Source organism: Saccostrea echinata, unplaced genomic scaffold, assembly GCF_033153115.1.
Source record: "Saccostrea echinata isolate AGI-Se365-2 ecotype Australia unplaced genomic scaffold, CSIRO_AGI_Sech_v1 ptg000003l, whole genome shotgun sequence".
NCBI lineage: Eukaryota > Metazoa > Mollusca > Bivalvia > Ostreida > Ostreidae > Saccostrea > Saccostrea echinata.
Window position 1 is genome coordinate 14910001 of NW_026889752.1, and position 23964 is coordinate 14933964.

General features: G+C 34.7%; 1 protein-coding gene across 1 annotated transcript in view; it reads right to left on the reverse strand.

The window, feature by feature from the left end:
- The window catches only part of LOC133178607 (DNA mismatch repair protein Msh2-like), a 337373-nt gene that overhangs the window by 166365 nt on the left and 147044 nt on the right, over window positions 1-23964 (reverse strand). Inside the window, exons 5-6 of the mRNA XM_061313340.1 lie at window positions 21543-21598; window positions 7986-8075 (exon numbers count right to left, since the gene is read on the reverse strand). Coding sequence (XP_061169324.1) covers window positions 7986-8075; window positions 21543-21598 — 146 coding nt within the window. The remainder of the gene's footprint in view (window positions 1-7985; window positions 8076-21542; window positions 21599-23964) is intronic.

The following is a 23964-nucleotide window of genomic DNA, read 5'->3' on the forward strand; positions in this document are numbered from 1 at the left end:
CTGACAAAGTTTGATGATTCTAAGCCAATTAATACCTAAAATATTTAATTATAGTCATGCAAATTGAAAAGTAGGTCACGGCGACCTACTTTTCAGTTGTTGTACTCCAAGGACCCAAAATGCATCAACTGACAAATTTTGATGATTCTAACTAAGCCAATTAGTACCCGAAATATTTAATTAAAGCCATAATTTTTCAAAAGTAGGTCAAGGTGACCTACTTTTTAGTCGACCTACTCCAAAGACCCAAGATGCATCAACTGACAAAGTTTGATGATTCTAAGCCAATTAGTACCTTAAATATTTAATTATAGTCATATAAATTGAAAAGTAGGTCATGGTGACCTACTTTTTAGTTGACCTTTTTTGAGGACCCAAGATGCATCAACTTACAAAGTTTTATGATCACAGGCCTTAAAATGTCCAAATTATGCCTCTAAAATGCTTTGAAATCGACTGCCTGCAAAGTTCAACAAGTAGGTCACTGTGACCTACTTTTTTTTATATAAATATGTTTTATGGCCCCAAGATGCATCATCTTACAAGATTTAATGATTCTAAACCTCTCTGTATTTGAATTAATGACCTTAATTGTTTTGAAAATGATTAGCCATAAAATTCAGAAAGTAGGTCAAGGTGACCTACTTTTTAGTTGACGTATTTCAAGGACCCAAGATACATCAACTGACAAAGTTTGATGATCATAGGCCTTAAATTCTTCAATCATTTTGAAAAAGAATGGCTGCAAAATTTAAAAAGTAGGTCACCATGACCTAATATGGTGACCTACTTTTGAATCAACGATATAAGGTCCTTAGATGCATCAACTGACAAGATTTAATGATCCTAGTCCTTATAATAAGCAAAATATCATTATTTTAATACAAAAGGCCCAAGGGCCTTAATGGTCACCCAAGTACAATACAACAATTTAGAGGATCCATAAACTGATAAATGAAGCTTTGTTGCCCAAAGGCAAGAAAAATAGTATGATAAGCATCAACAAAATAATTGGTACAGAATCTATCTGTTCCCCATTTATCACTATTACCATGCAGACAATTAACAAAAGTTTAATCCCAGATTACTACTTCTCACATTGGCCTCTCTTGGCCTTTGAAGAACATTAAAAAAGATAAGTTATTTTTGCCTCACTTTTATTCATCTATTATTTCCAAGTCTACCTGATCATTAAAACTACGAAAGTACTTTTTGTATTATACAATAAATATTCTTGCATAATTCTCTTATTCTATTAACCTTTCAAATACATTATTTACAGTGATAATTTCTAAAAGGGGAATGGTAAAGGGGAATAACTTTGCTCAGCAGAATACAAGTTCACAGAGCCCTGGCCAGGACCAGAACACTTGACTAAATAATCCAGGTGTTCAAAATTCTGGTAAAAATACCCTTGCATATTACAACATTTACTCTGTTTGCCTCGAATATGCCCAGAAGCATAGAAGATTTTCAAAGAAATGCATGCTCACTATATTATTAAATAAACAAAGCCCCCCCCCCCCCCTTACACCAGAACATCTTACCCAGGAGCCATCATAACTATACACTTGTTTCTTTGCTTTGATACCAGTAGCAGAAAAAATATTTTGAAAGAAATTATGCATTTTCATTATAAAATCAATAGAGCTCTCTCTCCCCCCCCCCCCCTTCACTAGAAACCCTGACCCTGAGGCCATGAATTTCACAATTTTGGAAGAGGCATTCTTCCTTATCATAACCATGCACTTTCTTCATTTGAATATTACCCTGGAGCAGAGAAGAAGATTTTGAAAGAATTTATGCATTTTCACTATATAATCAATAGAGCCCCGCCCTAACACCAGAACCCTTCACCCAGGGGCCATGAAATTCACAATTTCTGAGGAGGCAGCCATGCTCATCATAACTATGTACTTAGTTTATTTAATATCCAGGAGCAGAGAAGATTTTCAAAGAAATAATGTATTTTCACTATATATATCAATTGAGCCAGACCCTGACACCAACACCCCTGATCCTGGGGCCATAAAATTCACAATTTTGAAAGAGGCAACAATGCTCATCATAACTATGCACTAAGTTAGTTTATTTAATACTCAGGAGTAGAGAAGATTTTCAAAGAATTAATGCAAATAATCAATAGAGCCCCGCCCTAACACCTGAACCCCTGACCCAGGGGCCACGAAATTCACAATTTCTGAAAAGGCAGCCATGCTCATCATACCATGGATCATATCAATGTTTTCAGTTAGTTTATTTAATATCCAGGAGCAGAGGAGAAGTTTTTCAAAGAATTAATGCATTTTCACTATATAGTCAATAGAGCCCTGCCCTAACACCAAAACCCCTGACCCTGGGGCCATGAAATGCACAATTTTGGAAGAGGTACTCTTGCTCATCATAACTATGTACTTAGTTACTTTATTTAATACCCAGGAGCAGAGAAGAAGATTTTCAAAGAATTAATGCATTTTCATTACATAATCAATAGAGCCCCGCCCTAACACCAGAACCCCTGACCCTGGGGCCATGAAATTCACAAATTTTGAAAAGGCATCCTTATGCATCATAACCATGCACTTTGTTTAGATAATCTCCAGTAGCAGAGAAGAAGATTTTCAAAGAATCAATGCATTTTCACTATATAATCAATAGAGCCCAGCCCTAACACCAGAATCCCTGACCCTGGGGCCATGAAATTCCCAATTTTGAAAGAGGCATCCTTATGCATCATAACAATGCACTTAGTTTGTATAAATAATACCCAGGAGCAGAGAAGAAGATTTTCAAAGAATTAATGCATTTTCACTACATAATCAATAGAGCCCCACCCTAACACCAAAACCCCTGACCCAGGGGCCATGGCTTTCACAATTCTGAAAGAGGCCCACCTCCTCCTCATAACTATGTACTTAGTTACTTTATTTAATACACAGGAGCAGAGGAGAAGATTTTCAAAGAATTAATGCATTTTCACTATATAATCACTAGAGCCCCGCCCTAACACCTGAACCCCTGACCCTGGGGCTATGAATTTCACAATTTTGGAAGAGGCACTCTTGCTCATCATAACTATGTACTTAGTTACTTTATTTAATACCCAGGAGCAGAGAAGAAGATTTTCAAAGAATTAATGCATTTTCACTATATAATCAATAGAGCCCCGCGCTAACACCTGAACAGCTGACCCTGGGGCCATGAATTTCACAATTTTGGTAGAAGCACTCTTGTTCATAATAACTATGTACTTAGTTACTTTATTTAATACCCAGGAGCAGAGAAGAACATTTTCAAAGAATTAATGCATTTTCACTATATAATCACTAGAGCCCCACCCTTACACCAGAACCCCTGACCCTGGGGCCATGAATTTCACAATTTTGGTAGAGGGCTCAATGCTTATTACAATAATGCCAACAGTTTGACTGCTTGATGTCCAGGAGTAAAGAAGATTTTTAAAGATTGCATTAATTTTGATGGTTTTAGCCCCACCCCTCAGGCCCCAGGAGGGCAGGGACCATGAAATTCAAAATTTTTGTTCCCCATCACCCATAGAAGCTATATACCAAATTTGGTTGAAATTGGTTGAGCGGTTCTGGAGAAGAAGTTAAAAATGTTCAAAAGTTAACGCACGACGGAGGACGACGGGCGAAAACAGATAGCAATAGGTCACCTGAGTGACTCAAGTGACCTAAAAATGTAATTTTTGGTCAACTTCAAAGTGACCTTGAGAACACGCCCTTTGCCCCAGGGTAAATCCCCATGCAAATTTTAATCTACAACATAACCTCATCCTTTTGTGTAAGTTTGGTGATAATCTGCCCAGTGGTTCTTGAGGAGAATATGTTTTAGCAACCAGTACTTTTGTTTCTATTTTCCTAATTATCTCCCCTTGTTTAAGGGTCACAACCCTAGTTTTAGTATAATAGGGAGCCCTTTGGCCAAGGATACCCTGTGACAAATTTGACAATAATTGGCCAAGGGGTTCTTGAGTTAGGGCCATATTCTAACAAGAGGCCCAGGGGCCACATCGCTCACCTGAGCACTGTGGCTAGGAAAAAAGGAAAAATCAGTTTAGTATTGAAAAGTTTAAATGCATAAGTGGTCCTTACCTACCCCTAAAAGTGAGAGGGGGGGCATGATTTGAACAAACTTGAATCTACACTAAGGATGCTTACATAATTTTTTGACTAACTGTGACTTTTTTCTCTACAAGTTTGAACTTTCATTGTGGCCCCACCCGACCCCTGGAGGTCATGATTTGAACAAACTTGAATCTACACTATCTGAGGATGCTTCCGTATAAATATGACAAACCGTGGCTTTGCTGTTCTTGAGAAGATTTTTAAAGATTTTTCCTATATATTCCTATGTAAAACTTTGATCGTTCAATGTGGCCCCACCCTACCCTGGGGGTCATGATTTGAACAAACTTGAATCTACACCACCTGAGGATGCTTCCACATAAATATAACCAATCATAGCTTTGCTGTTCTTGAGAAGAAGATTTTTGAAGATATTTCCTATGTACACCTACGTAAAACTTTGATCGTTCATTGTGGCCCCACACTCTCCCTGTGGGTCATGATTTGAACAAACTTGAATCTACACCACCAGAGGATGCTTCCACATAAATATGACCAATCATAATTTGCTGTTCTTGAGAAGAAGATTTTTGAAGATTTTTCCTATGTACACCTATGTTACACTTTGATCGTCCATTTTGGCCCCACCCTACCCGGGGGTCATGATTTGAACAAACTTGAATCTACACCACCTGAGGATGCTTCCATATAAATATGACCAATCATAGCTTTGCTGTTCTGGAGAAGAAGATTTTTGAAGATTTTTCCTAAATATTCCTATGTAAAACTTTGATCGTCCATTGTGGCCCCACCCTACCACCCGGGGTCATGATTTGAACAAACTTGAACCCACACCACCTGAGGATGCTTCCACATAAATATGACCAATCATGACTTTGCTGTTCTTGAGAAGAAGATTTTTGAAGATTTTTCCTATATAGTCCTATGTTAAACTATCATTGTCCATTGTGGCCCCACCCTACCCCTGGGGGTCATGATCTGAACAAAGTTGAACCCACACCACCTGAGGATGCTTCCACATAAATATAACCAATCATTGCTTTGCTGTTCTTGAGAAGAAGATTTTTGAAGATTTTTCCTATATACACCTATGTAAAACTTCGATCGTATATTGTGGCCCCACCCTACCCCCGGGGGTCATGATCTGAACAAAGTTGAACCCACACCACCTGAGGATGCTTCCACATAAATATTACCAATCACTGCTTTGCTGTTCTTGAGAAGAAGATTTTTGAAGATTTTTCCTATATACACCTATGTAAAACTTCGATCGTCCATTGTGGCCCCACCCTACCCCCGGGGGTCATGATTTGAACAAATTTGAATCTACACTACCTGACAATAATTCCACATGAGTTTCATCTTTCCTGGCCCATTGGTTCTTGAGAAGAAGATTTTTCAATAATGCCATTAATTTTTTGCTATTTCGTAATTATCTCCCCTTGGAGGAGGATGTGGCCCTTCATTTGAACAAACTTGAATTCCCTTCACCCAAGGATACTTTGTGCCAAGTTTGATTGAAATTGGCCCAGTAGTTCTGGAGAAGATGAAAATGTGAAAAGTTCACGACAACAACGACGCCGACAGACAACGGACAAAAATTTTGATCAGAAAAGCTCACTTGAGCCTTCGGCTCAGGTGAGCTAAAAAGTTTATGCACACCGCACAAATGGCCATAGCATTAGCTCTTTCAGCCTTTGGCTCACAAGAGCTAAAAAAGATTTTAAAATTGGGAAAACATGGCTGATTTTTGGATTGGAAATGGGTTCGCTAACCGGACCCAAAATCAAGCCAGGAAAACCCCTGATGAAAGATAGAACTAATTTTAGTTCTAAATAAAACAATGTCATCATTAGCTGTTTCTGACAACTGAATGAACATTCTGAATTTTTGCTTCCAGGATATATCAAGAAAGATCACTCTTCAAAAGGCTAAATTACATGTAAGCAGCCAATCAAAGCAAGAGTGATGAGCATGAAACATATATTTATAATCATATATTTGTATATTTCACGTCAAACTTAAAGTTTTTTTTTTGTCTACTTCATTGCAGTTGATATTTGAATTTAATTATTGCAGTGGTCATTTAAGGCCACACTTACAAATATATCTTTTAAAATCAATGCTTTAAACAAGGAACGCAATGCTACCTCTTTTAAGGTCTGTATCTTCCTCTTTTTTATCTTAGTAGGTTAACATGTATGGTACTCCAAATATTATTGATAAAAATTAAGTGTCCATGTTTGCTTTTGAAAACCTAAAATAAGTGTCTGATCAAAATGTAAAATAAGAGGTGCACATGCAATATGGCACTAAATAATAAAGATTCTATGAAAGTGTCATTTAATTTTATTCAATCAGTGGTAAAGGAGGAGTTGTGGCTAAGGTCACATCATAAAATTTAGATTTTCATCCTAATTTGCTAAAAAAATTATTTTTTATTATTGAAAATATCTACATAACACTCTTCTTACACAAAATTTTCACATTGTTCATGCCAATATGAACAGATTTTATTGTTTATTCTTTTAAATATCTATCGAAGATTCTTGTTACAAAAAATTAAATATTTATAGTTTTTATTAATGAATTTTCAGATACACAGATGTGGCACACGCCACAAATAAATTGCATATGCTGTATGTGGTAGTCATGACTTCTCATCAGTCTTTCTCCATATACCATAACTCCTTTTGTTTTTTGTGAAATACCACAAATTTCCACTGTCCTCATACTTTCGTTCTTGAGATTTGACATGTTCGACATCAAGATATGTCATTTTTGCAAAACATGATGTATAAAACTGTAAAATATTTTACTGAAAAGCCTAAGCTGAACAGGTTTAAGATTTACCATTTTCTTAGAACTAGTATACTCTGAAGTCTGCCGAAATTCTTTTTTTTTTTTTTAAATACAAAATCACATACAACTGCATGGCAATTGTTATAATTTGAACAGATTTCATTTAAAATCTCTTTAAAAACTTGCTCATGCCAGTGATGGTATCTAGATCATTTATGTTATTTTTGCTTTTCTGCCTTCTCTATACTGGGAAATTATCTTTTCCCTACATATTTTATTGCCAATTTTTTTCTCCATTCTTCACATGGCTTTTGTGCTATAAATAACCCCACTTGACTTTTAATACAGACAGGAGGTAACTTTTAAATTTTGACCATGATTCTTGCTGAGTAAAAATACGTAAATATATACTTTTGATACCCTAAAACCAAAATAAAAAATATGGCAGGGCACTTTGAGAGGGGCAAGTGGGGATGAGAATCTAAAGTTAAATTTTTTAATTTTACCTGGCCTAGGAGATGGGTGCCCCAAGTGTTACAGATGACTGACACTTTAGAAAAGCAGGGGGTCAAATAATTGTGAATTGCTCCTTGCTTTAGTTTATAGTTGATTTTCAGCAACAGTGCAGCCTCTGATTTAAAAAAAAATCTATTAGAAATTTTCCTCTTTATATTGATAAGATTTTATGGACTGCAGTTACTTTTCCGATCAGAGGTTGTGCTTTGTATGAAAAACATGGCCAAAGTAGAAAAAAGCTCTGCAGATTTTCTGCAAAAAAACCTGTCAGATATTGGTTTCATCTCTTATTCAATTTTAGCAAGCTGACCTTTTGGTGGGGAAATTTTGGCATGTTGGGATGTTATCAACAGTGGACTAACCCATTCTAATAATATAATTTCTATTCATTCTACTTTAATAATCAAGATTTCACATGGATAACATGGATTTTGTTCTTTATCCATTCTTTACTCCCTAGTTAATTATAGTTTACAACTGATAAAACAATTTATCACTGAAAAACTATGTATAATTTGGCCTGCTGCAGAAAAGTGATATTTTGGGATGTTTGCTTACCTTTCTAGTTACTCTGAAAAAGTATCCTAATTGAGCACTGCTCTCCAGCTTAAGTACTTTGTTTGCTTCTATTCCTAAATCTCTGGCAACCTTGGAAGAAACACAAGGCATATTTGAATATGTGACATACATTGCCATAAAATAGAACTTGGAAAATTTTAAAATATGACATACTAAATAAAAGACATTTTTTTTACACCCCACTATTTTTTTTCTAATTTTCATAAAATTTTAATGTGTAAATATTCACAGAAAGCTTTGTTTTTTTTTTTTTTTTAATAAAAAAATGGATGTACTAGGATATCCTAGAAATTCCTGGTTTCTTGGAGATATTTTTAAGTCTTGGGATATCCTGGGAAATCTTTTGATTCCTGGTATTTCCCATTTCCCTAGAACCCTTTTATTGGGACTGTCCAGGGAAATCCCAGGAATTCCTGTTCCAATAACATCCCAGGATATCTAAGGAATAATCCTGTGATTTTTTTCAAGATATCCTAGGAATAAATCTTGTGATTATCTCAGGATTTCTAAGGACATCTCAGGATGATTCTGCAAGGGCATATCTCTGTGTGTCTTAATTGTTGAAAACTACTAAATTTGTGAATATTAACTCCACTTCTGACTTATCATCATTATTTATTCTTCTCACAACATACATGTACAGTGGCGCCTCATTTATCCGGATGGCTTCGTCCCCAATGAAAACGTCCAGATAAATGAATCATCCAGATAAGTAAATCACTTTTCAAAAAAACCTTCTCCAAGCATGTGTGTATGCACATACTGGTATCAAATGTGAAGGCAAAGGAAAAAAATAAAAACTTTGATATTTTGGTTTAATGTTTTTATTTCTTAGCTTTAAAAGAAGTAATTAAGTATAGAAAAATATTAAAATTTAATTAACACAATAAAAAACATAGGTAATCAGAGATTACAGAGCTCACCTCAACGAATGTTGTCTTTAAGTAAGGCAAAGTCCCACACTAAACTAATAATCTAGTAGTGTGCATCCCTAGATGCAACATTTATGCAATTTTGGTCTGATATGGCTTGCTGCCTGGGAATGGACTTACCTAAAAACTTAAAACTAGTCACTCATCCAGAAAATGCAAGTCAAATCCAGCATCTGAAGCAAGTTTGAGAGTGTTCGTCCCTTGATGCATCATCCATGCGAGTTCGGTTCAGATAGGCCTCATGGTTACTTGGTAATGAGATCTGCTCCAAAAACTTCAACCTGGTCACTCATCCGGAAAATGCAGGTCAGATCCAGCATCCGAAGCAAGTTCAGTAGTGTGCATCCTTAGACGTATCATCCATGCAAGTTTGGTCAATATAGGGTCTATAGTTACTTGGAAATGAGACCTGCTCCAAAAACTTGAACCTGCACCGAAAACCTTAACCTGCTCCAAAAACATTAACCTGGTCATTCTTTAGCTGAAATTGCAGCATCTGAAATCTTGACTGGTACAATGAAACACACTAGAAGCATCCTCTATGCATCTCTGATTGAGATAGGGCATAGAAGTACTTGAAAAGAAAATTGCTCCAAAAACTTTAACCTCGGACGCCCATGCCATTACATAAGCTCCCCCAACTTCGTTGAGGTGAGCTAAAAATGAATAGGCAATTTTATGCCGAGACCTCCTTTTTTAACGCGGGAAATTTTATTCCTCTTCTCTTTGGCATGAGTTCATGGGCTGAGCAAATTTTGATCTACTGTTGTTTTATTTTGCCATATTTTATAACTATTGAAGCTCATATGATATGACAGAATTGTTCAGCATCATCATTGAAAATGTTCAAATATAAACTAACCCTGTATATTCCCGTATCTTCTTTACACAGGGCTACTTTAGTAACTGAATATTGCAAGCTAACTCAAACATGCCCAGTCAGTGAAAGTATTGTAAACATTCAACGTTAGCACAAGCAATCTTAATGATTATCAATATTTTTTTCTAAGGACTCTTAAGTTTGAATTTCGATCACAAACAATACCTTGAAAAACGTAATCAACTTCTTTACATGACACCATTTTTAAAAAAATTTCTTTTCTAAAGTTATGTACGTATATAGATGGTAGTACATTAAATAGAAAGTCTTCAACTTTGTACCTTTTCTAACTGTCTAATGGAGAAAAAAGCATTTCAAATACATTTATGTTTTTAGAAATGGAAAATCATATTTTAAACTAACTCAATCAACCTGATCAAGACCATTACGAAATTGCTCATAATTTATTGTTCATTTTATTTACAACTCTCCAAAATTCTCATGAATTTACCGATGTATATACGGTTAGCAATATGATTTTGAATGGATTATTAAATTAATGCACAGGGCAAGAGAAATTCTTTGAGCGTCATAATAGACTTGTGATTTAATTGGGGTTTCTTTCAGAGCACTTGAAATAATAAGTTTTAAGTTTTGCAGAAGGCTATAAACCTGGTGTTTTTTCTCTCTCTTCTTTTCTTTCTGACATCTACGAGGGGTGATCAAAAAGTTCGCAAACTAACTGAGTTACTTTCATAAAAGAAAAAAAATTAGTTCTCAGTGTTCATTATTTTTTTAAGTAGTCCTTTCCAGTTTTAATGCACATCTACCACTGTTCTGCCCATGCGCGAATCACATGATCCAGGCGGTCACGTGACATGCTCCGTAGCGTTCTGTTCACAGAAACTGAAAGATGTTTCCGAGTCTTATGTTTCCTACCATGCAAGTTATTTTTTATAACCAGAACAGCCCATTTGTCAAAAATAACCAAATCTTGGCAATAGGATGGTGGTAGCTGCAGATCTGTAGCTTGCTGGTCTGAAAAAAATTGGGATGGACGACCAGAGAGCTACAGTGCCACCCATTAAAAAAGTGTTTATTTATTGTCCACAAAAAAGTGCACTGTTTCTTGATTTATTTCTCCATATATTTAAACTGCCATCTCAAAATATTACAAACTGTGTGTTCCTAACATATTTTTTCAATACTTCCACAATAAAACGTTTCCCCAAACCGTTGTTAATAGCTCTCCTTGGCCTGAAATTGAGACAATCGAAAATTTCTTCTACCTGTACTGCCATCTTGGGTGGCAGGACAATTCGGTCTAATGCACTTCGTACATCAACTTCTACATACAGTTTTGTTGTGGAAGTAGTAAAAGAATATGTTAGGAACACAGGGTTATTAATATTTTGATATATAAGGAGAAATAAATCGAGAAACAGTGCACTTTTTTGTGCGCAATATACACTTTTTTCAATGGGTGGACTGTAGCTCTCTGGTCGTCCACCCCAATTTTTTTCAGACCAGCGAGCTACAGATCTGCAGCTAGATGGGTGGATTAATAGAATCATTCATTACTACGAGTGTGGGATAGTGAAATTCCACCAAGGGGACAAGATTCACGGTCTAGGACGAGGCTTTGCCGAGTCCTAGACCGTGAATCTTGGCCCCGAGGTGGAATTTCACTATTCCCACACGAGTATATAATGAATGATTATTTTTCTCGCATTATTTTATCCAAAATAACAGCCTGTCAATGACGTCGCCATGATAGGGCTAAAAATATATTCTTTTAATTTTCCATCTAATTAAAAATCTAAATACACCATCGGAGAGAGCGTACCTGAAAATGGTTTACACAGTGTAAACTGATAAAATGAATTTCAGTCCATGTAAATTAAATAGATAGATAAAACTGGGAATAAAAAAACTTATCTATCCGATAGCGTACACATTCATTCAAGAAGAATCCTTCTGCAATCTAAAAATAGTGCCATTTAAAAAGTGAAAATACGACAATATTTTGAATGAAAATAAGTTTATCTTAATAAGTTAAATGACAACATTTTAAGTATATGTAATATTTTTTAACATTGTTACAATTTCTTTATATAAAGATGGAATGTTTACGTTATCGTTCGCGGTGTAGTAATACACAGTGTAAGACAGAAAAATCTCACACTGCTGTCTCACACCGGACAAGTCAATCTTACACTGGTGATTATGCAAGAAAAGGATATCCTTCCCCAGAAAGAGCATGGTGACCATTACAACCCCAGACTTCTGTCTTGGGAGCGTCATTTATCCAATGTGGATAAAGTATTGGCGCCTTCTTTTTATCATATCTCATATGTTTAAAGTCTAAAGTAAACGATACTTAAGGGATTCAATAATTATATTATTGTTAAGATATTCAATAGGGGTGGGACGATACACAGATCTTGCGATACGATACATATCTTGATACATATAACACGATATGATACGTATCTCGATATTATGATAAATTATAAAACTATTTAAAAAACTTAGTATTTGTTTTCATTTTTTTCTTGACCATGTTGACAATAAATCAACAAATTATTCTACATCAAATCATATGTGATTTGAAATTAATACTTGAAGTTCATGAATTTCATTGACTTAATATTTACAAAAACAATATTGCTTGTAAGTATTGCCAGATGTCTATAAACAAGTTGTTTATAAATAGTTGTGTAGTTAATCAAGAACACTGACTAAAAATTCATTTAAAAATAATCACATTTACATTACTATAATATTAATTGCTGAATGTCTGTAACCAAGTTGAGTTTACAAAAGAAAAATTAATCCACAATTTGCTTTGTTATGAGCTGTTAGTGCCAGATGGACTAACAATTAATGATATCAATTGTTGTGGAAACAATACTTTTGGGTATCACACGCTTTAGCGGCTTTACATACGGAACTTTTCTTGTCCCGTCTTCCGAGGATGCTTAAAAGTGAAAATGTTTTACTCTACGACTTATTAGTTCTAAAGTGTGTTGTCAACATCAATATCATCTCTTCACTTCGTACAAGCCGCCATTTTTCAAGGACAACTACTTTCATTTTCAATTTTTTGATAGGTCGTTCGTGTATCGTTTTGTACCGATATTTTTATGCATGTATCGTAAACCGTATCTTAGCAGAAAATATCGGTATGTATCGGTGTATCGGTATATCGTCCCATCCCTAATATTCAACTATTTTTCTAACTGTAACTTGGCAATCTTTCTTAACAAATTGCTCAACTAGAGACTCATCTCTATCCCCGCTTGCTTTCACTGGGCAACAGAACAAACGTCATTTTTAACCATCTCCCTTTCTTCACTTAAATTTAACAACCAATCCAATTATTGATTAAATTTCTGGCAAGTCTTTTGTCTTCATTAATGTTGTACAAATTATTAAATGCTACTGCAAAGGAATTTCCATATGTGTGCCAAATTTCATCCTTTCTGAATCGTGGTTTTGTTGATATAGAGATAGTTTGCGACTTTTTTGATCACCCCTCGTACTTAAGCCAAAAATTAAAATGGAATAATATAAGAATTTTTTTTTAAATTGACTATTTTTTTAAAGGATTTTATACTGTGTAATTCATATTGCTGCTAGAACAATATTCCAGATACGTCAAAAACAAGTTTACTCACAATCATGTCTTCGATCTACATCTAATAAATCAAAGTACTGAAAGTACTGAAAGCCGGGCTTTAATATGCTAGATTATATTGTCTAATCCTAAATTAGTACATATTTGAAAATCTTTCTTTCTGACCATTGATATTTAACAGGTAGAGATTGTATGATTATGATTAACAATAACCCATCTACCAATAATTAAAATTAACGGTCCAGAACCCAACGTTAAGACCCCAGGATAGGATTTGGTGATATTTTGAATGAAAATACATTTATACCTTTCTAAACATTAAGCTCACAATTGTTATGCATGGTGACAGTGCACTTTGAGTGGTTTTGCTGATTCATACAGACACATAGTATCGGAGGAGCTAGGGGTGTCACCATTTTTCAAACATAAACTTTTACAATGGACAATGAAAATTGAAAGGTTGATTGACTCTTCGCAATCAAATTTAAATTAGAACTTTCAACTCACTCTTCGTAATATATACCAGGTATTTATCACGAGCGACGAACAGATTTACTAGAAGCAAAATGGATTGTCTAATTTTAATTAGATTGTACCCATCATTTTATTGTAGCATATTAAAATTACAGTAATTTGATAATGTATTAATGAAATTCGAAATGTGAACATAAGTTGTAGCCCACCCCTACTCCTTCTCCAATGGAATAGGATTCTCGGGTTTGGACAATTTTCCTTTTTTCTCCTTTAAAAACGATACTACATGCCTGTATTAATCAAAAAGAAATATTCTTTATTTTTGGTCCTCCAGGAAACCAGCTGCACGAAAATTATAATTATCTAATTTTTATGACATGAATATGAGTCTAGTTCTAGTTCCAGATTCGGCCAAAATGGTCATTGCCTGAGAAATTCATGATATATTCAGGTCTTTATGGCTCGTACATAGATGGATCTTCATTCTGAACAGAAAGTTTTGAAGCAAAGACTAACCGACTTTTTCTGAAAAATTATAATGTGTTGTACTTAGATAAAAAATAATGAAATTTTTATATGTTGTATTTTTTAAATTATATATTAACATAAACGTTTTTTGTTTCCCAGCACCCTTGAGAGCTTGCATGTGTTTTTAGACCAATTTTTTGGAATGCGCGCGCACGCTCAATATACTGTAAAGCGTTTTGGGAGCACATACGAGATGAATCCAAGGTGAGAAGTCTCGAACAAAATTTTCACATTCAAAACATACCATTGACTTTTCACTAAAAATTTGATCCGAATTTGTAAGCATAAAAATTTTCGATGCTAACTTGATTGTTCAATGGGTATAAATACATAAACATATTCACATGAAATTTCTATGTTAAAGTTTACATTTTTATTTATTTATATTCCATGCTTCACAGAATATAAATCTTTATCTCATTCATCTAAATTAAAACTTTTAAATTAAAATATTAACCAAATGGAATCGCATTGTTTATTTCAAATTATGAAAGAAAACAATTAGTTTTGAACTTCATTTAAATCACCTTTTCACAAGATCTTAAACATTATAAGGATTTTTGTTCGAAATTATTTATTAGAAAGGAGAAAGTTATTTTAATTGCATTCAGAGTTATCGAAGTAATACCGTATTTTCAAACTCTTTTCTTTAAACGCATTCAAATTTTCACTTTTTTATTTGAGTAGTTGTTGAAAACATTTCAGCATTAACAGTATTACAACTGTAATACTAATCTTCGTGAATATTCACATACATACATCATCAGGCTAAAAAAAAATTTGTTTCCGGTTATACCCGACTGACCTCCTACACATTTTTTTTGAGAAAATTACGAGTTTCCGTTACTGTCTCTTTGTTTTACGAATTCGTACTACGAATTCGTAATGGCGGCGCACTTGTTTGCTGCAAGTAGTCGGTGTTCGCTGTTATTTTATGCCGTTAATATAATCATAAAATCATCCTTTTCAAATTATTTTGAGAGGAAAAATTTAATAAATTGTCTCCTGTTAAGCCGTTTTCACAAGATCAACCCTGAAAATATCAGCAGGAATTAACACGGGATCGTACCAAATTACATCTGATAAATGACCACCGATGTTTTGAAATTCATTATTACATTAAATTTCTTGACATTCAAGAAACCTTAATGCTATACTGATCTTAAAAACAATTACAGATATCACGACATTGTCAATGAGCTTACTGTTTATACATGCATCACTGACGTACATAAATATGGGTCAGACTAATTATGCTATAATATTAGTAAACGAACAAAAAATGTCATACATTTTTTTTTAATTCTACCAATAACATATGGCTAGTGAGGGGAATATACAAGTCATTTGTTTTATTTAATGTCACTAATTTAAACATTTAAGGTCACTAATTTAAACATTTAAGAAAACAATTATTTAAAAAAAAATATTTGTCTGTCAATTGCCAAACTTTTTTTTTAAAGAATGTTGAACCATGTGGTTTGCTGATTTTTCTTTAGATAGATTTGAATTAGAATTTAATTTTAAAAAAATTAAATTCATATTGGTTTAATAATTTATGTAATTTATAATAGTTAAAGTAATGCACATATTTTTAGAGATATTCTTTAAGTTTCAAACAAACAGTACTTTTATCGCCAACTACATTGTAGGTACACCAGATACACCGTGTGTCAGGCGAGTTAATTCAGGCATAACGCACATTAATTCTTCAAACTCCAATTTACTTATCTATTTATTTGCTGAAAGACAAAACAGAGAATATAACCACTCACATAACATCGACGAAAACGATATGAAATTCTTTAACAATTCAATATAGGCAACCTGTCGAAAAGCCCGCGCTAACTGAAAATAGTTCGCTTACAATATGCATTCAGTAGCGTATGTGCACAAATTGTTACATCACGATTACCCTAATAAAGTAAATATCTAATTCCTCTTTCAATTTAATTCTCAAACAAAAATATTGATCAATTAACATTTCCGTATATTGAGATGTTAAAAATATTTGTTTAAGTATTGTCTTTCAACGTGACTATTTTATTTATCGGAAGCGTCTGCTTTGACGCTGTTAGGCTTTTTGTTTACTTTTCTGAACATGTGCTATTTATAGTAAGGCAGTTGATCACGATGCCTACAGCCAGGACTTTGCTTTCAGCAAAGCCCGGCTAAAAAAGGACACAGCCAGAAGTTTTTGTTACAAATGTCACATGGAACTCCTATCACTTAAATGTCACTTATTGCACATCTAAAGGACGTACACCACCAATCAGCTTCCAAAAGATGATTAAGCTAATGTGTAAAGTGTAAGAAGAGTCCTGGGAACCAGATCTTAGTAAAAACCCCCATAATTTTCTAACCCCATTTGACCCCTAGGGTGAAAATGAAAATTCAAAAATATTATTGCACATCTACAGGACACCACCAACCATCTTTCAAAAAATGTTTAGGCTACTGCGTAAAATGCAAGAGGAGTTCTGGGAACCAGGTTTTTGAAGAAACAAGAGGCCCAGGGGCCACATCACACACCTGAGCGCTTTGGCTAGGAAAAAGCAGCAGAAATCAGTTCAGTATTGAAAAGTTTAAACATATAAGTGGTGTTTTTTTGGGGGGTGGGGGTGGGGGTGTTCTGATTTGAACACACTTGAATCTAAACTTCCTAAGGATGCTTTTGAATTAATTAATATGACACATTAAGGTTTTGCTGTTCTTAAGATGAAAATATTTTCTGATATATCCTTTATATACCTTTGTATAACTATGATCTCCTGTTATGGCCCCTCTATTCTCCTTGGGGGGGGGGGGGGGGTCGGGGGGGGGGGGATGATTTGAACAAATTCTACCTGAAGATGCTTTTATATTATTATGACCAATCATAGCTTTGCTGTTCTAGAGAAGAAGATTTTTAAGGATTTTTCCTATGCATTCCTATGTAAAACTTTGATCTCCCATTTCTGCTCCACCCTACATCCTGGGGGCATGATTTAAACATATTTGAATCTATAGTATGTTATGATCGCCCATTTTACCCATTTTGGCTTTACCCTACCCCTGGGGGGGTCAAGATTTAAACAAACTTGATTCTACACTACCTGAGGATGCTTCCATATAAATATGACCAATCACGGCTTAGCTGCATGTTCTCGAGAAGAAGATTTTTAAAGATTTTCCCTATGTATTCCTATGTAAAACTTTGATCGCCCATTGTGGCCCCACCCTATCCCCAGGGGTCATGATTTGAAGAAATCTAAATCTATCCTACCTCACAATGATTCCGCATAAGTTTCATATTTTCAAGCACAGTGGTTCTTGTGAAGAAGATTTTTAAATGATGCCATTAATATTTTACATGACCTGGCAAGACGCAGAAAAAGCAGCCCAGAATCGAGTTCGTTGGAGGACTGTTGTTGATGGCCTATGGAACGACAGGCCTAAGTAGGTCTAAGTAAGTATTGATTTTTTACAAATTCATAATTACCTCCCCTTGGAAGATGGCGTTGCCCTTTATTTGATCAAACTTGAAACCCTTTACCCAAGGATACTTTGTGGCAAGTTTGGTTGAAATTGACCTTTGAGAAGATGATGAAAATGTAAAAAAGTTTATGACAACAACAACAGACAAATTTTGATCAGAAAACCTCACTTGAACCTTCGGCTCAGGTGAGCTAAAATGTCATATTTTGGCCCCCATTTTGCTCCTGAGGGTAATATTTAAAATTCCAAAACTTTATTGCAAATCTACAGGACACCAACTACAGTTAAACTTCGTTATCTCGACATCGACGGGACCATCGGAAAAAGTCGAGATATCCAAGGTGTCAAGGTATCAGAGTTGAGACTTGATGTCCAAGATTTCACTGCATAGCAAAACAGACAAGCTTATTATATGTATATGACTTGAGTATAGACTGTAGCTCAACATATTTCAGAATTCCCTCTATATTTATTTAATCTAAGAAGTTATTTTAAAAATCTTGTTTATAAAATGTGTTCTTTATCGAAATCTTTCTGAATCACAAAGTTTCAGCACAAAGCTACAGCTGCCTTTTTGTCAGAGCAGGATACAAAATGTGCTCTATAAACTTCGAACCGTATAAAGTCGACATCCGATATACGGAAAAAAATTAAATGCAGATTATTTTTTTCTTATTTCATTCAGGAAGAATGTACATTAAAATTATTTTTTTAAGAGTTCTGTGTATCTAAACTAACGTCGTGATGTAACAGATGCATGAATTACAGCTGATTCGGTCAATCGTGTCGTTAATTGGATTGTTTCCTGTTGAATACATTTTCACTACAAAATATCATTAAAACATCTTTTAATTCCTTAGTTTGAATTATTCAATGTGTTTGTTATTCATTGTAATATAGTTACCTTTTTCAAATTTAAAAGTTATGTTAGATTTTGATATAAATACCCGGTAACCGTCTGTACATTTACACAGAATCGTGTAGATTTAGCACTGATATTACCCAAGCTGAACATTAAACAATTAACTTCTGAAAGACGCCGAGGACACCTACAAACACAGTCTACAGAATTAACTAAGCAGCATGCAGTCAAAACATGGGTGTGAAAAGTGTGCAATTTTGACGACGTCGAGATACCCGGAGTCGTCCATACGTGACGAGCGACCCTATATGACAAATAGTTAGGTTCAGTAGAGCAGAAAATTGCTGATCTCGACAGAAACCAGGTAAATTTTGCTCTTTGGACTGTGCATATACGTCGAGATAACCTGGGTTGTCGACATTACCGAGGTCGACATATCAGAGTTTTTGCAAATCATTTATATAGTAAATACTGCCGGGACCTCGGAAGGACGTCGACATATCCCAGGTTGTCGACATATCCGATGTCGAGATAACGAAGTTTACCTGTATCATATTCCAAAAGATAAATTGGTTTCTGCTTACAATAAAAGAGGAGTTTGAGGAAGAAGAAAGTGTGACGGACGGACGGACTAGGGTAACAACAATATACCCAAACTTTATTAAGTTATTGCAGGTATTAATATAACAGAAAAGTTAGTTCAGGTAGCGATTTTAATTCTTAGCTCTGTTGAAAGAACTTACAACGGGGTCTAAAAATTTACACAAGAGGCCCAAGGGCCTTAACGGACACCTGAGTATAAAACAACATTCCATAGAGGATCCATGTAGTATAAAACAAACTGACAGAGGAAGCTTTTATAAATCTTTGATCATCCATTGTGGCCCACTGCATCCCCAGACTCATGATTTGAACAAACTTGAATCTATACTATCCAAGGATGTTTCCATGTAAATATAACTAATCATGGCTTTGCTGTTCTTGAGAAAAGAATTTTTTCAAGATTTTTCCCATGTATTCCCATGTAAAACTTGATCATCCATTGTGGCCCCACCCCACCCCTGGGGATCATGATTTTATCAAACTTGAATCTACACTACCTGAAAATGTTTCCACATAAGTTTCATCTTTCTTGGCCCTGTGAATCTGGAGATTATAAAAGATTTTTTATATGTATTTCTATGTAAAACTTTGATTGTCCATTGTGGTCCCACCATACCCCTGGGGGTTATGATTTTAAAAAACTTGAGTCTACACTACCCGAGGATGTTTCCATATAAGTTTCATCTTACCTGGTCCAGTGGTTCTTGAGAAGATTTTTAAAAGATACCATTAATTTTTACTAATTCTTAATTATCTCCCTCTTGGAAGAAGGCATGGCCGTTCATTGAACAAACTTGAATAACCTTTACCTACAGTGTAAGGATACTTTGTCACAGTGGCAAGTTTGGTTGAAATTGGCCCAGTGGTTCTTCATCAGAAGTCGAAAATGTAAAAAGTTTACGCACAACACACCCCCGCATGATGATGGACAAAAACATAGCAATATGTCACCTGAGTGACTCAGGTGACCTAATAAAGATAAAATCTCCCCGTTGAATAACTTTTTTTAACTTATGCTCATATGAAATTGCATGACTGAATTCTTCTTACTTACACTTCAGGGGTTCCAGAGCATAGCCACAATGTTAAGGGTAGGGATAGTTCAAAGGGTTCAACAATAATTTTTTTTCCTCCTTCCCTCCCAAAATTTAGGTAGGAGTAAAAAAAGTATCTCCAAAATGTAGAATATTGTTAAACACTTTTTTGCATGTTGAAACAAATTTCCGTTCTAATAAATTACAATGTAATTATAATATTTTAAACTGTTCAAACACTTTTTTTTACTTGACAGTTAATTTTTATAGATTCACAGTTTCTACTTTTAAAGACTTATCTTAGAATTATTGAAGGTAATTAAAAATTGTTTGATTACTCATTATGGTAATTTTTGCCCTTTCCCCTGCCCATAGACTGAGGCTTACAAATTTGTAATTATGAAAGATTGATGTATTAAATTATATTTTAATGTGCAGTGTAATACTCCCCCCCCCCCCCCCCCCAATCCAGACAAGATTCTGAAGTCAAATGAAAAAAAAAGCAGATTTATAGATGACCCTTTATAGGCCAGAGGTCTGGGGGCTGCTTAGGTCCCCAAAAGCTCTGGAGTGAATGGTGCAAAATCTTGCATTCTGAGCATTTCCTGGCACTTATTTGTTATTTTGAAATTATCTCTTTTTTTTGAGGAAAAAAAATTACAAATTATTTACAAGTATTACAAGCTATTTTATTACAACTTATTATCAACTTTTTATTGTAGTCTTTAATATCAATTTCATCTATTACAATAATCGATATTTCCAATAAAACTTCCAATAATGGGCTGAATAAATACTTTGAACTACACCTTTATCAATTTTAATTCTCTAGACTTTATTCACTTTATACGGATTTTGCATCCATTACCACAATCGATGGTTCAAGTAAAACTTCCAACAGTTGGCTGAATTAATGTTTCTACAATCCTAGAATCAATGAAATTGCATGTTACATTTTATCAATAAAGCAGGAAAAAGTGAAGCCGAAACAGATTTATTGGACAATAACGGTATAATGGGAAAATATTGAGAGACTAAAAAAGCGGAATACAAATTTTGAAGTGGATTGAGCAAATTTTGATAGTCAAATTGTGCTTTTAAGCAGAAAAGAAACATGCCTGAAAATCAAATACTGTCCATTTAAAAAAAAAAACAAGATTGCTTACCTTGTTAAGCTGACTTTTAATCTTATCCTCTAAATCACTGATTCTTTGGGAAAGTGCTAAAAAAGACATAAATTTTATTATTCATAAAATTTTACACATTTTAATTAAATTTCGAAAACAACATTATTTATGAAACATAATTTGGTTTGTTTGTTTGTATGTTGTTTAACGTCCCTCTCGAGAATTTTTCATCATATGGAGATGCCACCATTTGCAGGTGGAGAGCTGCAAATTTTTTCCTATACTCGGCACTTACGGCCATTGAGCAGTGAGGAGTCTTTTTCGTGCCAGCACCTACTGTGACACGGGACCTTGGTTTATATGGTCTCATCCGAAGGACCGGTCTCCACGTCCCACGGTGGGATTCGAACCCGCGATGTAAGGAGCAACTCCTTACTTCGCAACTCTAGAGCAGACGCTCTAACCACTGCGCCACGTGGGCGACAACATAATTTGGTAAAATTATATTTTATACCCTGCAGACTGAACACAAGGGGGGGGGGGGGGATTCTTTTTTTTTATGGTCCTGAGTGTTCAGTTTAAAACATAGGCAAATTTCTTGGATATCGACACTAGGGACTGAAACATTTACAGCTGTCTGTATAAATGTTTTCAGGACCACAATGTAAACTACCCTTGCAGAAATAAATCCTGGAGGATCAGGAGAAGTCAAGATATCCTGGGATTTTCCTGAGATATCCTGACATGTCTTGCTCTCCAAAATTTTTGCTCCTGACAATTGTCAAATCCTTAGATATCCTGACATCAGGCACAGGATTTTGTCAGGAAATATCAGGACTTCATGTTAACTCTTCACCAGAACAAGATTTTCCCAGGATTTTTCAGGACTTTTACAAAAGATCAAGTCCTGACATAAGGAAATCTCAGGACCCTGACATTTTCTGAACTAACACCAACTGAATCAAATAAGTCCTGGGATATCTTGAGATGAGGTCTCTAAAATTTTAAGTCCTAGAATATCCCGAAGTCAAGACTTAACATATAATACATGAGACAATATATGTTTTTTTCACAGCATTGATGATCAGATGTTTTTTTTAAGACATCTTATTTAAAAGGACATTTCTCAGGTGAATACTGAATAGTGCAATTGAGATACTAGGGGGTCAGTACAACTCCCATTATAAAGTTTTCAAATATATTAGACCTATGATATACCCCTCAATAACTTGTTACCATGGAAATTGCTGCTTTTTTGGACCTATTTTGAATGAGTGAAAAGATCAAAATCTTAGCTATGTAAATAATATCGTTTGTGTGTAGATGAAGCGATGCAAACAGACAAATGGATTGTTTTCTGCATAAATACAAACATTTGGCGCCATAATATATATGGACATTTGGTAACTAGTACCGTAATGTATGAATTCTTGTTAATATTTATTACAACAAAATAATTAAAAACTTCAAGTTCAGGATTTTTTTTACCGTAAATTGAATTTCACAATGTTGTTACAGTAATGTAAGTGCAACATTTATAGCTGCACTCGTCTACTAAAAACGAAAAATGCATAAACCCCAAATGGAATCAAAACGTGTACAAGTTACCAAACGTGATCTAGTCTACTGTGCGCTTATCTTTAAGAATGCACAGTGTGGAAATCAAGTGATTTAATGACAAAGAGTGACCCATTTCAATAATCCGCGTTTTTCAAATTGGATGAGGTCAAGAGGTCAGCGGAGAGAAATTTATTTGGATTTGATTGAGAGACTGTACTTTGAATAGACACCGAACTACAGAAAATGCAGTGTGCTGTTATAGAATGCCAAGCTGAAGTAATGAAAAAGTGAAGACAACAGACAGTAAGGAAACAATGCATCCATTGAAAAAAAAGCCTGGAATGTTTATATCCACAAAAGGGACAAAGATGTGCACATATTCAGGGAATGAAGCTGGGAATATTCATAGTTCATGACGTTGGGTGTAAGTACAAACTTATTTAAACTTTAATTTAACAGACATTGTGGTTCAAATATGATTATATTGAACTGTGCATGAGCTCAGCCTCTATGCAATTTTTTCACAATGAAATTGTATTCGTTGAAATTTCATACAAATAATTTTGAGTTAATTAATTGCCAGTTGAACACATTTCAGAAGTTTGGCATGTACAAGACAAATGTGCTAAATAAGCAGGGTGTGATGACATGCATAGTGCATACACTAGTTGTAATAATATTGTATACGAAGCAATTGATAATATTATAGGTAAACTCTATCTTTCCCCCCACAGAAACATATAGAAAAAGCAGTAACAATTTGGAAGATGAGCTGATGAGAAGGCCTCTTGCCTAATGTGGAATAAACTACTTGGTATATTTTCTTTGATATTTTTTAATGGGTCAAATTTGAAAGATATTTTTAAGAATCTCAAAAATGCTGATTAAACCTATTCAACCA